Source organism: Prionailurus bengalensis, chromosome F2 (genome assembly GCF_016509475.1).
Source record: "Prionailurus bengalensis isolate Pbe53 chromosome F2, Fcat_Pben_1.1_paternal_pri, whole genome shotgun sequence".
Taxonomy (NCBI): domain Eukaryota; kingdom Metazoa; phylum Chordata; class Mammalia; order Carnivora; family Felidae; genus Prionailurus; species Prionailurus bengalensis.
The window spans coordinates 61,220,777-61,244,951 of record NC_057353.1 but is presented as its reverse complement, the minus strand read 5'-3'; the positions used below and the strand labels follow the sequence as shown (position 1 = coordinate 61,244,951).

General features: G+C 36.2%; 1 protein-coding gene across 1 annotated transcript; it reads left to right on the top strand.

The window, feature by feature from the left end:
- Nucleotides 1-243: 243 nt before the first annotated feature.
- Nucleotides 244-23,113, top strand: RAD21 (RAD21 cohesin complex component). The gene is made up of 14 exons (XM_043601628.1): nucleotides 244-357; nucleotides 1,487-1,661; nucleotides 6,474-6,603; nucleotides 8,015-8,114; nucleotides 10,499-10,605; nucleotides 11,275-11,481; nucleotides 11,958-12,083; nucleotides 12,420-12,542; nucleotides 14,451-14,674; nucleotides 16,036-16,195; nucleotides 16,632-16,780; nucleotides 18,886-19,035; nucleotides 20,329-20,412; nucleotides 21,388-23,113. Exons 2-14 carry the CDS (start codon nucleotides 1,518-1,520, stop codon nucleotides 21,577-21,579), a joined length of 1,896 nt encoding a protein of 631 aa, XP_043457563.1. The 5' UTR covers nucleotides 244-357; nucleotides 1,487-1,517; the 3' UTR covers nucleotides 21,580-23,113.
- Nucleotides 23,114-24,175: the final 1,062 nt, after the last annotated feature.

Below are 24,175 nucleotides of genomic sequence, written 5' to 3'. Positions count from 1 at the left end.
AACTTGGGTGGATCTCAAAAAGAGTGTTAGACTGCTGAATCCAAAAAGTCACATACTATATGATTCTACTTATATGACCTTCTCAAAATGACCAAGTTAGAGATGAAGAAGAGTGGTGGTTGCTCGGACTTAGGAATGGTAGAGAGGAAGGAATGGGGGTGACAATTAAAAAGTATAGAGAGGAAGAGCTTTGTGTTGATGAACTAGTTTTGTATCTTATTCACTTGCAGTGGTGGTTACACAAATCTGCACATGTGATAAAATGGCATAGAACTATACATACACTTGCACCAATGTCAGTGTCCTGGTTTTGATACTGTATGTGAGATGTCACCATTGGGGGAAACTGGTTAAAGGGTAAGTGGGACCTCTCTACTATTTCTGGGACTCCTGTGAACCTATAATTATTTCAAGAGAAAAACTGTCGTAAAAATGTTTATGTACTTTTCATGTGCTATGGGTGTGCTTGAGTTTATTTCTGTAAAAACATGACTTGTATATCTTATTGTAGTCGTAGACATTTTAAAAAAAGAAATTCATCTGGCGAAATAGATTTTTTTAATCTTCTATGTAAGGGTAAATAAATAAAGGAAATATCAACACAGGAAATGAAGGAAACATACACAGTTAATGTACTCTATAAACTGGATTTTTTAGGGTGCCTTTTTTTTCCTTCTATATCAACACATAGCTTGCTAAAAGAAAAATGTGCACTTGTATTTCCACTAAGACTATTTCAGTCATAAGATAAATGTTACGCTGTATCATTGTCCTGATACAATGTCCTGTTAGTGTTTAATTTATAATTGGACAAGTGCTTTTCAAGTTCTTGAGTTGGAAAAACTATATATATAATGCTTTTTTAAGCCTCAACTTTTCTAAACTACTCACCTGTAAAGGTGGACCAACGCACCTACTTTTATCTGGTACAATATGAAATACTTGTTAGCACAGTACTTGTCATGAGGTAGCAATTATCCTATAAAGCATCTAGCTGAGAATCCATTGTTAATGGGGTTCTAAAAATGGAAATTTACACACTGTTTAATATCTGTTCCTGAGTATTCTTAGACATACTTTTCTTGCAATAAAGATTTTTTTTTTTTTTTTTTTGGCTAGAGGCAGACTCTTTTCCACAGTCAGTGATCAGGGTAGGAATGGAATGAACACTTGATGGAACTTCAAAATGGAAAAGAGTTTTCTGGTGACAATTTTTACTTTAAAAAAAAATGGCCCTTTTATTTTGGGTATGAAAATGATTTGACTCTTTTGTCCTTTTTCTCTTCAGCTGCTATTTTGGGGTCTTTTTCTTGCCCTCTCAAAACTAACACAGTAGATTGTTTTCATAAATGCATACTGTACTTTCTTCTACCTTTCATGATTCCATATTAAAAAGAACAGGAAACTTTTATATTCATATTTCTTCTATGTCTTGATAAATGTTTGTTTTCATATGGTAGTTATATTAACTTTTTTTCCCTTTCAGATTTCCTCCTGTTTCATAATCAGCCGGAACAATGTTCTACGCACATTTTGTCCTCAGTAAGAGAGGGCCTCTGGCCAAAATTTGGCTAGCGGCCCATTGGGATAAGAAGCTAACCAAAGCCCATGTGTTTGAGTGTAATTTAGAGAGCAGTGTGGAGAGTATCATCTCACCAAAGGTATGTTTGTTGTTGATATTTTTATTCACTTTGTCGATTGTTTATTGATATGTGAAACAATTCTGTAAAACAGCTTTTTAGGTTTACATCTTCTTTGGAGGCAAAGAAAAATTTCTAGATTACCCAGAGTTCCAGTTTGGTATGCTATTCCCTTTAAAAATTCTGTAAGTGCACAGATCTTTTCATTTGCCTGTGTTCATGGTAGATCAGTGTGAGATCAGGCACTACCCAAATATATTTCTAGATGTTTTTGTACTTAAACATATGTATAGGTGTTTCTAATTTGGGAATTTATAAAATATTCAAAATAAGGACCCTTTAATTAGAAACTATTGTAGGGATCAGATCTAATTATCGTAGCCATCTCGTAAATAGTATCCATAACTCTTGTACCTCCTCAGCTCCACAGGCCTACTTGCTGTTTCTTAAAGATATCGAGCTTTTTCCCTGTCTCAGAACTTTTATGCTTGCTGTGCTCTTCTCCTAAATATTTAATTATTGTGTGTCTCCCACTAGCATGGAAGCCTCATGAATGTCCTTACCTTATCTGCCTTGTTTACAGCTCTGTTCCTAGAGGAGCTTTTATTAACATCCTGTGAAACTGTTCTGAGACAGTGGTTTTTACCCTTGGATTTCACAAACAGTGTAACTAGAAATAATCCATGTTTTTTTGTGTTGCCAAGAAAGGACCTTTACAACATACACAATTACATGTATTAACATCATTAACACTTTGTTGAGAAACAGATAACGTTGACTTCAAAATGTACAAGGGCTAATCTCAAAGGAAAAGTCCTTAAATATGATACAACACACACACACACACACACACACACACACACACACACGTTACGTCCGTGTTTTAAAGGTCCTTTTGTGGACCTTGTATTAACCCATATGCGCTCTAGTTGTCCTGTCAAGAAAATAGTCCAGATACAACTGTCTGGACCGCATTGAGAGCTACTCTTAGAATTGGCAATTTGGATGATGCTGGCTGCCATGATGTGTTAAATAAATAAGGGTAGTTCTTTATTGCTGAAGAAGCAAGGGGATCTGAGATGAATAAAGCTGGGATCTAGAAAAGACTTGTTCAGAAAAGTCGTGTGGGAGAGGATATGTTTTAGGAGAGAAAAGTGAAAGTTTATATGTGTAATGAGAGCTAAATTACAGAGTTTCCACTTGTCTACAGAATTTTGGCTGGTTTTAGAGTTAAATTTGGTGGCATTTATTGGTTTTAAGGAAATTTCTATCATATTATTTCTAAGATGTAAAGTGAAAAATTGTAAAATGAAAAGTTTACTAACAGGGGAATAGGTGACCTCTAGTCCTACCACCTAGAGAAAGTTTTAGTATTTTGGTATGCATTTAAAATGTGTGCATATATTTTACACATAAGCATGTATACACAAACTGCATTATATGTTTTATAACAAGACTACATTCAGGAAAAGCTCTGTTCATAACTTTACCATCATTTTTCATGGTTGCATTGTATAGTGTCATGGTCTCTTATCCACAGAATTTAAATACAAAACATAGAAACAGGTCATTTGTGTATTCATATGTTCACTGTAGAACTACTAATGTAAATGATTATTGGAAACAGCTCGAATTAGATGATCCTGGGAATGTCTTAATATATGCCATATGCACTGTATTACCTTAATAATAAAAAATCTCTTAATTCTAAAACACTTTTGGCCCCAAGGATTTAACATAAAAGATTATAGACCTGTAATTCATTGTTTCGATTATACATGATTTATCTTACCAGTGTCTTTTTTAGATAATCTATAATTTTTCCTAATTTTTTGAATTTTAATTCCACTGGTCCTGTACTGCGCAACCATTAAAATTACAAAGATTTTTCTACTTGGTAGGACTACAGGTTTATTTTCCTCTTTTTAAAAAATAACCATTGAATAAACATTGCTTGCAAAATCTTTTGGTCACATCTGTGGGCTTTTTGTTGTTGTTGTTGTTGTTCATTTTTGAGAAAACACGAACCTGGAAGGGGCAGAGAGAGAGAGGGAGACACAGAATCTGAAGCCGGCTCCAGGCTCTGAGCTGTTAGCACAGAGCCAGACAAGGTACTTGAACTCACAAACCATGAGATCATAACCTGAGCCAAAGTTGGATGCTTAACCGACTGAGCCACCCAGATGCCCGCCTCTCTTTTTTTGACTCAAGATTGTTTACTATGTGAGGTTAGGATACATCAAAACCAGTCTTGCATTTTCATTGATCTTTTGTTCCCATCTGTAAATTTTTCCTTAGTGTTGATGTTTAGGAAGATAAATGATGGGCCAGGCGGTATATTTCTGATATGCATTAATAGTTTGCTCTGTGGGGAGATAGTACCAGTTTGCACTGCTGGTCTAATTGAGAATATGAGGTTTTCTACTTTTTATAGGTATGCTTACTGAGGGAAGTGAATGGAAAAAGGAGAAGTTGAGCTCTTTTCTTGAAATTGATATGTGTGACTAATCTTTAACACCCATAAGCAAATATTGAGGGTGATTTGGCTTAAAAGGATAACATTTTTTCATAGTATGTGCAGAGTACTTTGTACACCTTTAGAGACACTACAAAAGAATACAAGATAATCTGATATGTGAAGGTATGTAGCAGTTGCCACAAAGTAAAGCATACAGTTGAAGAATAATGTAAAAAACTGTGGAGGGTGTGAGAAAGAACAACTTACTTTAAAAACCATTTCTAAGTGGGTTTTTTTCAATGTTTATTTTGAGAGAGCATGTGTGAGTAGGGGAGGGGCAGAGCAAAGGAGAGAGAATTCCAGGCAGGCTCAGCCCTGTCGGCCCAGAGCCTGATGTGGGCCTCTGACTCATGAACCTCAGGAACCAAACTGAGATCATGACCCGAGTCAAAATCAGGAGTTGGATGCTCAACCGATTGAGCCACTTAGGCACCCGTCTAAGTGGGTTTTTATGATTGATCTTGTTTTATTTTGATAGAATATATATTTCCACAGGTGTACTAACTCAAAAATGTCTGTTGTTTGCTCTTGTGCAGTTCTTGTGAGGGATTTTAGAACAGGCGTCAGACATACAGCTCAGTTGTAACCGTGTGGCTTCTGCCCCCTCACGACACTCCTCTGTTTGAACAGCCACTGGTAGCCTCTGTAGAGCTTTCCCTGGGTACATAACCTGTGTTCCATATGACACCTATACTCTTAACATGGGCTAGCTCAACAGCAAAAAGGGCCATACTTCATATTACCTACTTCTTTGCTAAACTCTGAACCAAACTCATCCAGAAAGAAATCTTTTGCCCAAACACCACCTTTTTAAAAAGTTTCCAATTCTTTACAAGATAATGGCATGCAGTGGGTTTTAATTTTAAAATTAAAGGTAAAGGTGTGGTCAATATTAAATTTTCTAAGACCACATCATAAAAGTTGATTCTTTCTTTCCATTAGGAACAGTGTTTTAATTGGGTCTTTTCATATCAAGGATGATAAGTCCTGGATTTGATTACAAATTTTTAATTTTAGATATACTAAGAATAGCAGTAACTTTCGTAATTTATGTTGTAAGTCATGTGAAATTGCCATAAAGACAGAGCCTGAGAGTCCTTGTAAATGGAATCCTAGACTGCTATAGACAGTACATATATAACTGAGAAATACAGTGTTTCATTTTATAAGTAACAACATTTTATAAGTAACATAAGTAACATACTAATTATATTTGAAGCAAATGATTAACAGCTTTCTTTGCTACCTTAGAATTTGAGATCTATGGTATGATTTGGAAAATAATCTGGGAAAGTTTGAGTTCATGTTGTCTTGTTCTCAAAAACTTTTCCATATTCTAGCTAGAGGAATTGTGAATCATGCTGTTTAGTTGGGTGTTTACTGCGCTTTCTTTTCCCAACTACTGCATCTCATCCCACACAAGCATTGATTGAGATCTACCTTGAAAGGAAAAAAAAAAAAACAAAACAGGCTGAAGAGTGTATTTTCTTGTAAACAAAAAAAAAAGATGGGTTACCATTACCTTTCAACTGTTATTATGCCTTCCAGTCAACTGATAAACTCAGTGAAAAAGGTCTTAAACAGTGAGGAAATTAACAGTCACTTAATTAGAAGTTTAGAGATAGGAAGATTCAGGTTTAGTTGAGTTCATTCAATGATGTCATTCATCTAAGGACTCACCAGTCTCCTGTTGGCTTCTTGTTCTTGTACTTACAGCCTCATGACTACAAGTAGCTCCAAACCCCACTGCTCACAACACAGGAGGGAAAAAAGAGGGAGGCATTCTTTTTCTTATTGGGAAAATCTCTCAGAAGCTGACATACTTTATACTTTTTCTTGTTGGTTAAACTGGGTTATGTGCCCACTCAAAAAGCATTAGCAAAGAGGAAAGAGACAGTTCTTCAAGGCTGAGAACATTCACTCCCCGGACAAAATAGAGTTCAGCTAGCTACCAAGGAGCAATGGCTCTGGATTGGCAAACAAAAGCGCCACACATTCCTTAATGTGCTTATGATGGCAGTCTGTGGGATGCCTTGGTACCTGCTGCATAGCTACCTTTGTGTCTGTGTTCACTCATGAATTGCTGCTAGTCTAGTCCTGGTCAATACAGATACTCGAAATTTACAGATAAAGGCACAAGTAAAATAATTATAGGTGATTTATAAGGTAACTTCAAATAAATGATTAAAAGTATGAAGAGAGAAAGTGAAAACTGCCCATCAATTGCACAGAATACAAGCTTTGAAGTATGATTACCTCTAAAACCAAAAAAATTAACTTTGTAAATTAGATCAATATTAATGTCTTACTCCTAGGTGAAGATGGCGCTCCGAACATCAGGACATCTCTTACTGGGAGTAGTTCGAATCTATCACAGAAAAGCCAAATATCTCCTTGCAGACTGTAATGAAGCATTCATTAAGATAAAGATGGCTTTTCGGCCAGGTATTGTTGACTTTTTTTTTTTTTTTTTTTTTAACCTTGGATTTTCTCATGCAGTATGAAAAATTGCAAAACCTATATTCTAGTTCCACTTGTTTTGTTCTAATATTAATACAGGGGAACCTTTCAAAAATAGGGCTAGGCTTGGAGAGGCAGTGGTTCAAGGGAAGAAACCCACTTCAGTCATACATATGGAATTATGGCAGTCACCCCTTTTTAAATGCCTTTTCATTATCTTACATAGAACTGAGAGTTGAAACGTTGAAAGCTGATTGTTACATGAATTTTTTAAATGTAACTTAAGAAAATCTTAGGATTTAAAATTTTTTTCCCAAATAATTTTAGCATATTCTTTTTTTTTTTTTTTTAATTTTTTTTTTTTCAGCGTTTATTTTTGGGACAGAGAGAGACAGAGCATGAACGGGGGAGGGGCAGAGAGAGAGGGAGACACAGAATCGGAAACAGGCTCCAGGCTCTGAGCCATCAGCCCAGAGCCTGACGCGGGGCTCGAACCCACGGACCACGAGATCGTGACCTGGCTGAAGTCGGACGCTTAACCGACTGCGCCACCCAGGCGCCCCTAGCATATTCTTAAATTTCACTTTTAACTTGAGACTTTTATTAAACATTCTTTATGGTGTTTTGTTGTTTTAGGTAGTGATTGGCTCTAAAACTGGATTCTAGCAACCAAATTTCCATCTGCATAGATAATAATTATGATATTTATCTGAATTCATATGTCATTTTATAATTTTTAAAACAATGATGGAATTTTATTCTAATTAAAATAATGAAGAGATGCCTTATATGGTAGTTTTTACCGAAGTTATGTTTTACTACTTCAATTTATTTTAACATATGAACAGTGAAATTTTTGAGATCTAAGATTTTATATAAAAGCAAAATGTTTAGGTAGAGGCTATGGTACTTGAATGATTTCTAACATGTAGATAATTGCATTTTGCTTAAGTAACCATGCTTTTTTATTTTTTCTTATTTAAAGCAATGCATTTTTAGCATACACTGAAGAATATAAGGAAAACCAAAATAATGTAATCCCACTTACCCTAAAATAACCAACTCCTCTTGATATTTAGGGTGTTCCTTTCCAGTCATTCCCCTTCTTCATAAATGTCATGTTTATGAAGAAAACTGTTATTAATATTTATTTGTCATGTCCTTTTCAAGACTTACCACCTTAATGCATTAATAGTGCTTTGACTTTTTTTGGAATGCAAGTAATTTGGCTTATGAGTATAGAAAAACAAAAGTACTTGAGCTTTGGTTGTACTTTGCATACATTATCAATCTTTCAGGACTATAACCTTAGGAGATTATACTGACTTTACCTTCCTCTCATCCCTAGATAACCTGTGATATAACCAGGCCTTCAAGCTTACCATTTCCTTTCCAGGTGTTGTTGACCTACCTGAAGAAAATCGAGAAGCTGCTTACAATGCTATTACCTTACCTGAAGAATTTCATGACTTTGATCAGCCACTGCCTGACTTAGAGTATGTCTCTCCCTCTTTTAATTGTTGACTTGGTCTACAAATAACATTATTGGTTTCCAAATGTATAGTTTTCCATGGAATGTTATTTTTTTAACATTTATTTTCAAGAGACAGACACACACAGTGCAAGGGGGGAGGTGCAGAGAAAGGGGGTTACAGAATCGGAAGCAGGCTCCAGGCTCTGAGCTGTCAGTGCAGAGCCCAACGCGGGGCTCGAACCCACCAACACTGAGATCATGACCTGAGCTGAAGTTGGACGGTCAACCGACTGAGCCACCCAGGCGCCCCTTCCTTGGAATGTTTTGACACCAAATTAACATGAGGTTCAAATGTATAAGCTTTCAATTAGAATAATGTATAAATATGAAACATATAACCTAGAATTGTTTCTTCTGTAAGAAAACTGTACAGATGTCAACTTTAATAAAGCTAAGATAGGAGAATTCACATGTGCTTAGGCCAAAGCTTGTGTAAACAGTTTCCCAGGTTTGTGCTTTACATAAGGATATTAGTAAACATGAACTATTGGTTCATGATTTTTCTCTGGAGGTATATATTAAAGTCATCTATAGTTATCCTCTTTGCCAAGCTAACTTAAAGAGCAAGAAAGGGTCATTGTTACAACATCCAATTGAGAAAGTTGTACAGAGATGACCATTCTAGCATAATATTGTAGTATATTTCTCTTTTCTCAAGTCCTCAAAATCCAGCTGTTACCATGACAGGGAATGTGCCTATAACTTTCCATGTGATTTAGTAGCACAAGTGACAACCAGAAAACTCTTACACTACGCCCCATTTTTTTTTTTTTGACAAATTTTTCTGCTTTGTAAAATGATCTATGACTCCAAATTCTGATTTATTTTTGTGTGTGTGTGAAATAATGCTAGGTGCTATCTAGCTCCTTTCCTGTTTTCTTTTTCCTCTTAAACTTCCATTTTTAAAAAATTTTTATCATGGAAATTTAACAGCCAAAAATTAGATTAGTATAATGAACCCCATGCACTGTTGTTTAATTTGAATATGTTGCCAGTTTTATTTCATATGTATTTCCCCAATTCAACCTCCAACGCACACTGGATTATTTTAAAGAATATAGATCTTCCTTTCTCTGTAAATACTTCAGTATGTATCTCTTTTGAGGTAAGGAATTTTCTCTTTTTTTTTATTTTTTTTTTTAACATTTAATTTTGAGAGAGAGAGAGAGCGAGCACAAATTGGGAAGAGGCAGAGAGGGAGGGAAACACAGAATCTGAAGCAGGCTCCAGGCTCTGAGCTGTCAGCACAGAGCCTGACATGGGGCTCGAACCCACGAACCGTGAGATCATGACCTGAGCCGAAGTCGGACACTTAACCGACTGAGCTACCCCGGCGCCCCAGGAATTTTCTAAATATATCCATAACAACATCCCATCTTAAAAATACAATATTTCTTTAATGTGATATCCAGTCAGCATTCAAATGTCCCCCGTTGACACATAGGCCTTTTTCCCCCCAGTTTAAGTTAGGGTCTGTACACATTCTGTAAGCTGCATTTGGTTGGTATGTTTTAGAAGTCTCTTGTGTTTTTATTGGCATTTGCTAAAAAAAAAAAAAAAAAAAAAAAAAAACCACAGATGTTTTGTTTTGAAGCATTTACATTCTGAATTTTCCTGATATTCTACATTGTTTAATGTTACATGTTTTTTATTTAATATTTTTTAAATAATAGAGATTATTTGTTAGAAGAAGAAAGTCTCAGAAAAGCTGGGTAGCTTCAGTGTTCGTAACACCTGTAAGTTTCACAACCCTGATGAAAACTCATGCCTGTCTAGACCATGCACTTCTGTTTTTCCTCTGTATACTCTATTACCTTATGTAGTGATTTCAGCATATTCTATTTTGCCTGCCGGTCACTTCTGATTTTTAAATAAGCATACGAAATAAATTCCAAATCACTGTTAAAATTCTTAAATTGTAGGGGTGCCTGGGTGGCTCAGTCAGTTAAGCATCCCAACTTTAGCTCAGGTTGGGATCTCACAGTTCACGATCTCACAGTTGATGGATTCGAGCCCCGCATCGGGCTCTGTGCTGACAGCTCAGAGCCTGGAGCCTGCTTCGGATTCTGTGTCTCCCTCTCTCTCTGCCCCTCCCCCACTCATGCTCTGTCTCTCTCCATCTCTCAAAAATGAATAAACGTTAAAAAAAAACTAAAAAAGATTCTTTAATTGTATTTAGTATTCTATATTAAGACTTATAAACCATGATAACTTGTGTGCATGTTTTTTCCTTATAGAGAGAATTGGGATTTTATAGATATAGATATAGATATACACACATATGTATGTTTGTATACGCGTTACAGTAAGACTTGAGACTAAAATGTATTTGAAATTCTTTTAAAGTGACATAGATGTGGCCCAGCAGTTCAGCCTGAACCAGAGTAGAGTGGAAGAAATAACCATGAGAGAAGAAGTTGGGAACATCAGTATTCTACAAGAAAATGATTTTGGTAATAGAGAAACAGATCACTAGACACTAGCTAATGTTAGAATTATGTTGTTGCACTACTAGCAATTTGAAAAAGAAAACCCAGACATATGTTACATTTATGATGACAGAAAAAATTTTATCTCCTGTATTTTCATCAAAAAAAGAATTTGCCTTCCTACCAGTATATGAACCGTCATTTCCATTTATGCACCAAACTTGATTTCGTCTACTCCTGCCCCCATACACAGTGATAGAACCTATGTATGGATCTGTGTGAAAAGTTTGAATATTGAAGTAATACATTTAAACTAATCACTTTGGAACAATTTCATTATGTACCTACTATTCTTTTTGAATAGTGTTTAAAACAAGTTAGCGGAAGTATTTTCTTGATGAAAACACATTGTAACAAAATCTGAGTATTTATGCGACCTAACCTACATACATAGTTAAATTTACCTGATATATTTAAGATGATGTAAATATGGATCCTACTTTTGATTTGCTAGTCATGCCCCAGAATCAGTTTATGAAATATAAATGCTAAAGGTTTAAAGTTTAAACTAGATGTTTTAATACTCAAGACTTCCATAAGTAGATGTGGCATCACAATTATCATAAATTGTTAGGTGCTTTTATAACAGTGATGTTTGTAACTTTGTTTACCTTATCACTAAAATTTGTTCAGGCGACTTTGGAATGGATGATCGTGAGATAATGAGAGAAGGCAGCGCTTTTGAGGATGACGACATGTTAGTGAGCACTAGCGCCTCTAACCTCCTGTTAGAGCCTGAACAGAGCACCAGCAATCTGAATGAGAAAATTAACCATTTAGAATATGAAGACCAATATAAGGATGACAATTTTGGAGAAGGAAATGATGGTGGTATATTAGGTAGGTCACAACAAGGTGGTTATTTTAACATTTCCTTGTTCAGTTGTGGTGTTTTAGAGCAGTCACTAATTTTATGCGTTAAGCAGCTCTTTGGGTACAGATGTGTGAATTGTGACCATTTGATTTCATTGAAGTTCTCTGAAACTAGCCTAAAAATATGATGTACCTGATTTTCTTAAAGGTGCTTGTCTCAGAGTGTTAAGGTTTACTAGTTCTTAAAACTTCTCTATTTGTGTTTGATATCTATATTAAGTAAATATGTTTTAAATAGAGATATGAACCAGAAAATCTAAATTAAGAATGAGAAATTTTTTTGTATATGGTTTTATACTTTCATATGCTACCTTGAAGAGAAACAAATGGAAGTTGAAGTTTTTTAATTTGGTTGATTTTCATATAATTGTATTTCCTAGTGATTAGCTATTCTTTTAGCATTTCTTTTTCAAGTTATAACTAAATTTCATTCCCTATTTCAGATGACAAACTTATAAGTAATAATGATGGTGGTATCTTTGACGATCCCCCTGCCCTGTCTGAGGCAGGTGTGATGTTGCCAGAACAGCCTGCACATGATGATATGGATGAGGATGATAACGTATCAAGTAAGCATTTCCTGTTCAGTGACCTGGACATGATTATATGGTAGCTAGAAAGGTATTTAATGTAGACGACCATAAACTAAAAGTTCCAGCTTTTAATGAATTGTAAATCTTCTTAAAAACAGTGCTTAGTTCTTATTCTCTTTCATGTTTAACTCTGTCCCTCCCCTTTTGTGGCCAGTAGGGTTCACGTCTGGAGCAACTCCTTCATAACTAGAAAAGTGTTGGTTATTGGTACCAGTGGGTTTATTTCAGTTTCTCAAGGGGATTTTGTCCTGCCATTTGTAGGAGATGTATTACATACCCAAGGCTTTTGTGACCAAATTTCTGTTTTTATAGTGGGTGGGCCTGATAGTCCTGATTCGGTGGATCCTGTTGAACCAATGCCAACTATGACTGATCAGACAACACTTGTTCCAAATGAGGAAGAAGCCTTTGCTTTGGAACCTATTGATATCACTGGTAAGCAAACAGACTTTTTCGACATATAAAATTTAGAATATAAGGTCCTAGTTCTGGCTGCTCTTTTCTAATCTGCTACTCTTGTTTTAGATAACTAAGCTTCTTTCTTTTTGTCAGGTATCTATTATAGAATCTTCAGTTATAATCCAGATATCTTACAGAATATCTGTACAGGTCGCTCTGAAATATAGAGAACACGTTTTTTGCTAACGTGTATCTTAGTCTTTGGGGGTTCCCAAAAAAGATCACAGGTAACAATTAGAAAACATTACAAGGCATTTTACAAGATTGATTACCTTCCAAAGTTCTATATTCTGTAGAGTTGGGCTACAATCTGGGAAAAGCTAAGCATATTCTTTTTTTATTTTTATTTTTTTAACTGGAAATGTGATTCTAAAATAAGCACTTTTAGTGCTTATTAAGAAACAAAGCCAAACATACTGGGGTGCTGTTTCTCAATAAAAGGGGCAATTTAAGATAGGTAAATTAGATGTGAAACTAAAATTTCTAGATGGTTTATGGGTACTTTGGGGTGAATACTTGAAATTAGTTACACTATAATTCAAGATACAGCTATCACTTTTAAATAGAACAAGATAAACTTTTTTTCTACCTAAAACTAGAATTTGATCACCAAAAATTGCCTTGGGCTTCTGGTATATAAAGAGTGCTTGGTAGACATCTATTTAGAAACTGAAAATAGAACAAAGAACAAGTCTTTATCCCATGGAACTTAAGTACTAATTAGGGGAGCATGAGTAAGTACAATATGTACTGTATTAGTGACCGATTTTGTAGAGAGCTATAAATAAGGCAAAATAGGTACACCGCACGGGTTAAAATAGGATAATCAGAGGGCGCCTGAGTGGTTCGGTTGAGCGTCCAACTTCGGCTCAGGTTGTAATCTTGCAGTTTGTGAGTTTGAGCCCCACATCAGGCTCGTTACCGTCAGCACAGAACCCACTTGGGATCCTCTGTCCCCCTCACTCTGCCTCTCCCCCCTGACTTGCACTCTCTAAAAAAATAGTAAAAAAATAATAATAATAATCAGGATTTGCAGTCTGTTTTAAGAACTTCAACTTTCAGAGACGGGAACTCAGTAGCTGGAGAATAAGTGTTGTACAGGGGCTGTCACTGTATAACATCTTTTTGAATCTTGAATTCTGAACTCCCTGAATGTTTTATACATAAAAATCAGTGGAGGTATAACATTTCTGACAGGATGTGATGTTGAGGAATTTGTAGCCTAAGAAATTGAGAGAATGCTGCCTACTTTGCTGAGTTTTTGGTAAGGATTACGAGTGAGTGTACAGGCAGGATGGAGAGTAGAGCTCCAGGTCCATCTGGGTGTGGGCTTTTGTTTTACTTCCTCAGTCTGCTTGTACAAGTGCCATATGTGAATTGTAACTTCTCCACTAAAAATCATAATAATTGCAACCATTTACAGAAGACTAAGTATTTTACAACTCCTATAAGTGGTTGGCATTATTTCAAGTGAGAAAATAAAGGGATAAGCAAGATGAAGTTAACTTTTCTAAGTGGTCACTTGGGTAATAATAAATTACAAAACCCAGTTCTTGAGCCCAGATCTGAATCAAGTATGATAGGTTCCTTTTTACACTGTAAACCTACATGGGAAAAATATATTGACACTTGAATTATTTTACTCATTTTGTGCCTAAAGTCTATAAATATTCATTCAGCAAATTTTTATCAAGCACCTATTGTGTATGCCAGTCTCTATTCTACGTGGTACTGCAGAAACATCAGTTAAAACGGATTCTGCCCTCTTGATGTTTTTCTACCAGGTGTATAGAAAAGCAGGGATACAATGAGACCAACTCTGGTGGCTCTTTATTTCATGATGGCCTCACAGGAAAATGACCTTATTTTCTTCTATCATTCCAGTCAAAGAAACAAAAGCCAAGAGGAAGAGGAAGCTGATTGTTGATAGTGTCAAAGAGTTGGATAGTAAGACCATTAGAGCCCAGCTCAGTGATTATTCTGATATTGTTACTACTTTGGATCTGGCACCACCCACCAAGAAATTGATGATGTGGAAAGAAACAGGGGGAGTGGAAAAACTCTTCTCCTTACCTGCTCAGCCTTTATGGAATAACAGACTACTGAAGGTAATAGAGTTTGCAGAATTTTTTTAAGTTAATTTTTAAAACTTTTGAATCATTTTTGATCAAGTATTTTCAACTATATGGCACTTTTTTTTTACTTAAATCACAATATACTGAACATAACCTTTCTGAAAGATTGTGTTGACACCTGCATTTCTAAAAGATGCAGAAGGAATTTTTTCTGTATGAAAAAGCTGCTGTGGTTTTTAATAATTCTCTCTCCTCAACCTCTCTCTGATAAATTACTAATTCTATTACCTTAGCATACACTGTACTTCAAGTCTACAATCCTTAGATACCGCTTTCAAGCCAAACCATGGCGTGGTTCTCCTTTTCCTGGAATAAAGAATTCTCTGATGGGGCTCCTGGGTGGCTCAGTCCACTGAGCGTCCAACACTTGGTTTCCACTCTGGTCACAATTTCATGGTTTGTGGGTTTGAGGCCTGCTTGGGATTCTCTCTCTTTGCCCTTCCCCTGCTTGTGCACTTGCTCACTCTCAAAACAAAACAAAACTATCTGGCTTTGAATTTATTTAATAAGAATTACTTTCATCTCTAGGCTCTTTTCTACTCATTTTAGGTTCCATACTATTCCAAAACAAGGTCCAAAAGTGGAGAATGCTGAGTGAAGCAGTACTATTAGACTGTTGTTCTAAAGTTGAAATATGCATAGAATTGATTTTACGATAGATGTTACTAGAAAGTATTTCAGAGCAGCAATGCTATTGTAAAATTTATTTATTGGAATCTGAGTGATGGAATTAGTTGGAAGAAAGTCTTTAAGGTATTTCTACTCTTTGACTTAGTGATCTCATTATTAGGAAAATTCCTAAGGAAGTAATTCAAAAGATGGAAAAAAGCCATTTCTGTGAGTATGGTCCATTACAGTGTTTGCAATAGAGCAACAACAAAATAGCAAAAAAATGGTTCAAATGTGGTATGTACACATGTGCATATATATCTCCACTCTGTGGAATATTAAATAGTTATTAAAAGTGATAGTATTATATGGAAATCTTATTAACTAAGTGAAAAAAAAACAGTATGTAAAACCACTTGGTATGTTTCCAGTTAGAGTAAGTATATGAATATGAAAATAAACTGCAGGCAAACAAATGTAAAATTTTAGTGTTCTCTCCAGGTTACAGGATAGTGGATAATTTTTCTTTATTGATTTTTCTGAAATTGCTGTACTTAATAATTTGTTAACCTGTATTTAAAAATTAAGACGGAATGAAGTGTGGATTTAACATGAAGTAGAAATCATACAACTATATTAAAATGTACTTAATGGAAAATAGAAATGTCAGTGGTGGATTTTAATTTGATTTTTATTTTATAATTGAGATTTTTTTCTTTCCCTAGCTCTTTACACGCTGTCTTACACCACTAGTACCAGAAGATCTTAGAAAAAGGAGGAAAGGAGGAGAGGCTGATAATTTGGATGAATTCCTCAAAGAATTTGAAAATCCGGAGGTTCCCAGAGAGGACCAGCAGCAGCAGCACCAGCAGCGTGATGTTATCGGTATGTTCTGTTAGAATAGTTCCTTGATGACTTACCTGTATATTGGCAGAGTAGAAGAAATCAGGAACAAAGGGGTATACTCAAATTTTTGGACCTGGAAATACATTCCTTACTATAGCATTCGATTTCTTTGTTAAATATAAGCTTTCTGTTTTTGGAAAGGTTTAAAGTAGGACTGGCTGAGTAATCTTCTGCTAAAAGGATTATCCTGCATTGGGTTGGAGGTGGTGAAACTTGTCCTTTTAAGGCCCTTTTCCACCTTTAAATGTATTGACAACTTGAGTAATATTTGTCGGGGGGAGAGGTGGTAAAAATTTATTTGGCCTTCTTCATTAGAGAAAAAGTACTCTTAATATATTAATGTTAAAAGTAAATTCTCTAAAATATTATTAAAGACTCTATGATCCACATCTCCTCTTCATATGACCAATTGCAGATGAGCCCATTTTGGAAGAACCAAGCCGCCTCCAGGAGTCCGTGATGGAGACCAGCAGGACAAACTTGGATGACTCAGCCATGCCCCCACCACCTCCCCAGGGAGTGAAGCGAAAAGCAGGACAAATTGACCCAGAGCCTGTGATCCCTGTAAGTAAGCATATCAGTCATTAAGAATTTTAGATCCCTAGTAATAAGGTTATCTAAGGAGCTCTTATGAAGTATTAATGGCAGGGAATGGGTCTAGAGAGAAGGAATGACAACCGAAGATGTGAACACAGTGTGCCCTAAGTGGGAGAAGATATCTAGGAGTTTGAGCCTTTCTGACTCTTCTTGGATAGTTTTGTTTCAGAGGGGCCTAACATGACCGTCCTTGGTTAATGTGAAATCCTTGATTCTGAACTTGGGTCCAGTTTATTATTTATTTTTCTTTCTCAGACAATAGTCCAGGTGAATCTGACAGTTCTAGATTAAAGATGAAAATCATTATATAGAACCTGTTAAATTCTTTAAGTATCAAATATGTCATGAGTAAAGTGAACACAGGTTGTCACTTTTGTAATTAACACCTAGTTCCAGGTGTCTGACCAGTTTTTTAATAGGTTTTCTTCTCCTTGTCAGCAAGATTGAACAGTTTTTTCCAGTTTGACAGATACAAATGACATACATATTACTTTACAGTATACAACATAATGATTTGATATTATGGAATCATTTCCCAACACACATACATATATATATTGTCTTACATGATTTTTTTTTTCTTGTCCTGAGAACTTGTAAGATCACCATACTGTGTATTAGATCTCCAGAACTTACAGCTGTTAAGTTTATACTGTTGGACCATCTTCTTAACCTCTAGTAACTACTGTTGTACTCTTTTATGAATTAACCTTTTTTTATTCTACCTGTGAGAGCATACAGTATCTGTCTTTCTCTGACTTACTTCAAGTAGCATAATGCCTTTATATTATAACATTCTTTATTCTTTATTCATTCAATATATTCTTTATTAGGGATATTAACCCCTTATCAGATAAATGATCTGCAAAGATTTTTTTCCCATTCTATACACTGCCTTTTCCTTTTATCCATAGCATCCTTTGCAGAGCTTTTTAGTTTGATGTAGGTCTATTTGTGCTTTTATTGCCAAGACCTATTTTGAGGAGCTTACCCATCCTATGTTTTCTCCTAGTAGTTTTGTGGTTTCAGATCTTACATTCAAGTCTTTAATACATTTTGAGTTGATTTGTGTGTGTGGTGTAAGATAGGGGTCCAATTTTTCCAGAACCATTATTGAAATAAGATTTCCACATTGTAGGCTATATATACATGGGTTGATTCTTGGGCTCTCTATTCTGTTCCAGGTTCCTGTAGTATGAGACCGTTTTAGGCTATCTTATTAAATAATCAATATACTTGTCATGAAGTAACATCTGGCTACCCTTAAGTTCATGTAAGATAGGAAAACTAAAATAAGTATAAAGGGAGTAAGGTGTAGTGTGAGGCTCCCTAATCCTAAGTTTATAGAATAAATGAATCTGGGCAAAAGGATGATTTTTTATAACCTTAGGCTCTTGGTTCAGCCTCCATCAGGAGGTTTTGGCAGAAGATTCCTCTGCCAATTTTAAGAACTAGTTTCCTGTGCCCTCTGATGGTAGAGTTGTCAAGGAGAGCATCTTCCTGTATGAGCTCAGGAATGAGGGTGGAAACAGGTATCAAGAGAGTTACTCTAGTACTACTATCCTGGAGGAACTTGTTTTGTAATGTTCTTCACTGTTTACATTAAGCCTGTGAGAGGAAGGATATTCAAGAGATGGACTCAGAAAGATAGTCTCCTCATTCCTATAATTTGCTGCCAGTAAGAGCTCCAAGGCAAGCCCACGCTTAGTTGTAATAATCTTAAGACAGTTGTTTGTAGTAATGGTTGATAGTACAGGCTATTTAACGTTAAAGCCTTTTTGCGTTGCCTTAGAGTTAGTGGGTGGGTCTGTTTTGTATGGTTTTTCCTAAAATGCTACTAGACAAAGTTCTGGGGGTTTTCTGTTCCTAGTTTTTCTTGTGATTTACAACTTTCTCACATGGACTTTATAGGTATTTGATGCCTAAAAAGTAAGTATAAGAACACAACACTTTTGTTATAATGGATTAATTTCTTCTGTACCCTAATGTTAAAGCTCTTTAAGAAGAACAGATCATCAAGTTTTGGTTTTAAGGAAGTATGGCAATATGACCCTTTCTTTCTACTGTTTCAGCCCCAGCAGGTAGAGCAGGTGGAAATCCCCCCTGTAGAGCTGCCCCCAGAAGAGCCTCCAAATATCTGTCAGTTAATTCCAGAGTTAGAACTTCTACCAGAGAAAGAGAAGGAGAAAGAGAAGGAGAAGGAAGATGATGAGGAGGAGGAGGTAAGGAAATATTGGAAAAGATCTGATGAATAAATTCCCATCCCAGATTTAGCAAAAATCTTAAAACGGCTCTCTTTTACTTCTCATATTAGAGCTAAGGTAATTGATGTTGAGCATCACAGTGATGAAAAATGTTCACACGTAAACAAAATTTAACCAAATTCTTAATGATCTGGATCATCATTAAGAATATCAAGTTTTATGCTCTGCTATACCTCATTGTTTCCCTTGCGGGCTTTTGAAGGACACACGACTGCCCTCTCACTGATTTCTTAAAGTCTAGGTGGTTTGTACCTGCTTTTATTATCTTGTGGCCAATTCTTACTATTAGTGTCTGCCTCTGGTGTGACCTCGCTCTCTGTGGCCTGGAAATCACATAACCATTTTCCATGAGTTTCGTTTTCATTAGATTGGGGTGAGATGTGACTTGGCTAAAAGAAAGGTTTGAATGGCTTTATTTTTTTAAAAGAAGAGGTGCTTTGAGAATGGCTTTTCTTGGCTGTTTGGGGTCTTTCTGGACCTTTGAGGCTGTACTAGGTAACTTAGGATTTATTATTTTGACGCTGTCAGATATTTTAAATTTACAATAAAAATGTTAATAAAATATCTTCCAGGAAGTTTAAATTTCTTCTAAGACTAAAGGTTATGGATTGGGTATATATTTTCATGAGTATCTGTATTTATAATTTATCATCATTATGCCAACCATAGATTTTATAACCATTTAGTGCTTGAGTACCACCTTTTTTTACAGTCAGGATTTAGCCCCAGAGCTGCTACTCTTTTATGCACTAATGTATGCCACATTATCTCAGACTCAGTGTTGAGTCAGTATTTAAAATTCTTGTGCATTTTATTATGTATGAAGTTGTAAACACCCGGTTCTTGGAAATGGGGTATGTAGTTCCAGCATAGCAGGTCTCAGCAGTCGCCCCATGCCAGCTTCACAGAAGACAGGTCTGTAGGTGACTGGGAACCAGGCAGCTCAAGTAAAATCAAGTATTAGCCCATTTCTTTTAAAACACTATCCAGACCAGTAGTACTTCCTCATCTGCTAATCTGTATGCTCTTTGGTACTAGTCCGCAAGGAGATGAGCTATATATTCAGTTAAGTTTTTGCTTACAGGTACAGAAGACTTTATTCTGTAAGTTAGGCAAGTTCATACTAGACACATATTTTCTGTTACTCAATACACAATTTAAATTAGACCTTTCAGGATAAAGGAAATAATTCATTTTGCAGAACACTTTTCTCAGCTTTTTTATGTGTCGGGTGGGGTCATTTTCATTCAGGATGAAGATGCTTCTGGAGGTGATCAGGATCAAGAAGAAAGAAGATGGAATAAAAGGACTCAGCAGATGCTTCATGGTCTTCAGGTACGTGTGCCAGTCCAGACTTAGAAAGACTTGAGTGAAAACTTGACATTGCTCCCTCAAAAAGCAACATGCTATAAGCAGAAAGTCTACGTTTGTGACACTTTTTCCAGCACTACGTATTCCAATACATATGCCAAGAGTAAGCCTGGGCTGCCTCAGTCCATTAAGTGTCCAGCTCTTGATATCTGCTCAGGTCATAATCACACAGTTTGTGGGATCGAGCCCTGTGTCAGCCTCCACGTTGCCTCTCCCCCTCCAAACAAATAAGGCCTTAAAAAAGAAAGAGTAAGCCTGGAAAGCATCCAGGTGAACACTTTGCAGTGGTTATGCTGCAAAGGTAAACTGTGGTGGTGGCTTATAGAATTCCTCTGTGTGTCTGCTACTTTTTAATGATCATTGAACGTATTTGTTGGATCATTATTTGAGCATCTGTGAAATACCAGGCATGTTGCTTAAGGTTTCCCAAAATAGAGTCAAAGGATCGAGAGATTTTAAAAATAAGCTGAGGGGTGCCTGGGTGGCTCAGAGCCTGCTTCGGATTCTTTGTCTCCCTCTGCCCCTCCCCCACTCATTCTCGGTCTCTCTCAAAGACATTAAAAAAAATAAGTTGAAATCTTAGGAAGAGTCAGTGCTCAGTTTTACTATCGTATCACATTTGCTTTTCCCCTTTACCTTCACTATTGAAAAAAGTCCACTCCCATCAGAATACATAGTATACTCTTCCTAGTATCCAAAATTAGCACTTTACTGGGGCTGTCGGTTCAGTGTCCAACTTCAGCTCAAGTCATGATCTCACGGCTCATAAGTTCTGAGCCCCACATCAGGCTGTGCTGACAGCTCAGGGCCTACTTCCAATTCTGTGTCTCCCTGTCTCTCTCTGCCCCTCCCCTGCTCATGCTCTGGCTCTCAAACATTAAAAAAAAAAATAGCACTTTCCTGTGAGATTACTTTAATTCTTCCTTTGTTTTATTTCAGCGAGCTCTTGCTAAAACTGGAGCTGAATCTATCAGTTTGCTTGAGTTATGTCGAAACACAAACAGAAAGCAAGCTGCAGCAAAATTCTACAGTTTTTTGGTTCTTAAAAAGCAACAAGCTATCGAGCTGACACAGGAAGAACCATACAGTGACATCATTGCAACACCTGGACCAAGGTTCCACATTATTTGAGCAGCTAGAAGCATTATAGCTAGTGTTCATTTCACTAGTGTATACAAATTGCCCCCATGTGTAGGGCACACAAAACCCTTTGAGAAAATTTAGATTTTTGTCTGTACAAAGTCTCTGCCTTTTTCTTCATTTTCCAGTATTTTAAATTTATCAGTTTCATCTTCAAGGGAAACTGCTTATATGGATGTGTTTGTGTTCTGATGGAGAAACAAGCACACCCGAGGACCCAGAAGATCATTTTAACAGTTCAGAACAGTTGTGTGCAATATTGGCGCATGTGATGATGAGTAGCAGTTGAAAGTCGGGATTTTTATCTTAGTTCTCCATTATTGCAGTGGAAAGGAAAACATGTCAGGAAAAAAACGCTGGACAGTTTAAGAACTATGGTGTGAGTCTTTGACAGAAAGAAGTTGTCTTTTCCCACTAGTAACACTGGCAATCTTAACACCTATTTTTAGGGATGGTGCCCAAAACAAATTGTCCTCTTGAGATACATTTTAAAGTGTAATTCCGTAATGACCAAGAGGGCACGTGAAATTGTGCTATATATAAGTAAAACCCTTCGGCTACAAAATGATAGAACTTGGTTTAAAGTGTTCTATTTTGTAAGTCATTCCATTTGAAACTTTTTAATGAACCTGACTATCCTGAAATCTGTTGTTTTAGTGAGGCTCTAAAATGAGCCAAAGTAGACTTTTTAGAGTAGAATAAATATAAAAACATTTTATAACTTTCCAGAAGCTATAAATCAAAGTTTTAAAAAGATGTTTGGATATATTTGAGTATTCAGATCATGAAAATAGAAATTGCTATGCCAACTAAAAGGACAGACTGATGGGAAATTATACACCTGGTTGACTTAGCCCTTAAGCAGACAATGCTGTTAATAACTAATGGCTTCTCTGATATTTATTACAAGTTTTAGTACTGATCTTTTCCCAATGCTGCACACTCCTATGTTTGGAACTTTATTTTTAATGGCTTTGCAACAGAAATCCTATATCCGGTTTCCTGTAATTTAAGAAAAACATCCAAATAAAGGCTTTATTATTAACAGACCAGATAGCACCAGAAATTATGTGACTATTATGATTCTCAAAATATGTCTTAACTTTTTAGGGCAAAATTACACTGAAAGTTCTAGCTTAAATGTTGGCACTTTTGTGGAAAAAAAATCACTTTTCAAACTCAGACTTCAGTGTATACCCAATAATTTTAAATTATGTGAAATGTTTTAAATTAGTGAACTCGTAATTACTGTTTTGATGATTCAGTTTCTTGAGAATGGTAATTGTATAAAATTGCTATTGCAGCTTTATTTTCAATATGTGCCTGTAAACCATGGATTTTTCTCCCTTTGTAAAAAGTCATTGTAGATAATTGAATGTTTGATTATAGAAAGGTCATTAGTTTCTTGTTAACACATTTTGTTAGTCTGGTTTTGTTGCTTATCGGGTTTAATATTGTTCTTGAAAATAGTTGATGCTATGTTATGTATAACTTTTCTAATAAAAGTTGTGTTATAAGCTGTAAATTTTGGAGTATTGTTTTGTTGATGGTGTTCCCCAGGAAAATGTTAATTATGCCTCATCTTTTGTTTGCCTTCTCTAGAATAATTGTTCATACTGATAGTGAATTTTTCAAGAAGTCTTGGGTTAAAAAAATGAAAGATCAGTGTCTTTGTCAACAGAAGGGCCATATGATCTGAAACTTGAGTAGATATACAGTAATGATATATATTACATTGTAATGAAATTAAAATGAAAGTAACCAATGGCTAGTGCTGAGGAATCTTTGGGGCACAGATATATCCCTGTAACTGCTAAGTACCTGCAAATTATGACGTGCCTATTGGTATATGCCCTTGCAGCCCTAAACAAAGCTGATGAACTGGAGGCTTCCTGAGCCCATCTGAGAAGGCTACTGAAAGCCAGGGCATTCAGTAATTTGACATGTCCCTACCTGTGCACATTCAGCCTTACCCTGTTCCCAACTGTGAGCTTTAAGAAACTAAGATGGTTTAAGCCTTGCTAAATCTTAAGCATTAAATAGTTTACTGCTGTTTGTAATAGGAAAACCAGTGTTTACTAAGCACCTATTGTACTCAAACCCAAACATTCTTCAATTTGAGGCTCACCACCTATGGTAAAACAGACTAGGGGAAAATTATAACCTAATGTGAAAGTGATGGAGTCTAGAATACAGCATGCCAAAATATCTGGGAATGGTCCAGAAAACGTCCCAGAAAATAAAAATCTTTTGGCCAACATTTAAAGGATGGAAAATAACTTAGATTTAGGGTCCAAGATGGCAACGTAGAAAGATCAACTCACCTCCTCCATGAACACACCAAATCTATGCCTATTTATAGGACCATTGTTCCTGAAGAAGAGGGCTGGACAACACCTTCACAAGAGAGACCACATACAGAAGCAAGAGGCAGACAGGACAACAAGGGAATCAGATGCTATGAATGGTGATGGGAGGGATAGTACTGAGGGATTGACTGCAGATTCATCTGCCCCGGGGCACAGAAAAGGACCCGTGGTGTAAAAGAGCAACCAGTATATAAAAGATCCAGCCCTAGAACCCTGCC

Excerpts from the sequence above, each read along its gene's own strand:
- RAD21 (XM_043601628.1), top strand. The coding sequence starts at position 1,518 with ATGTTCTACGCACATTTTGTCCTCAGTAAGAGAGGGCCTCTGGCCAAA. Across the intron at positions 1,662-6,473 it reads AGAGTATCATCTCACCAAAG|GTGAAGATGGCGCTCCGAAC; the intron begins GTATGTTTGTTG and ends TCTTACTCCTAG. Across the intron at positions 19,036-20,328 it reads AAGATGATGAGGAGGAGGAG|GATGAAGATGCTTCTGGAGG; the intron begins GTAAGGAAATAT and ends ATTTTCATTCAG.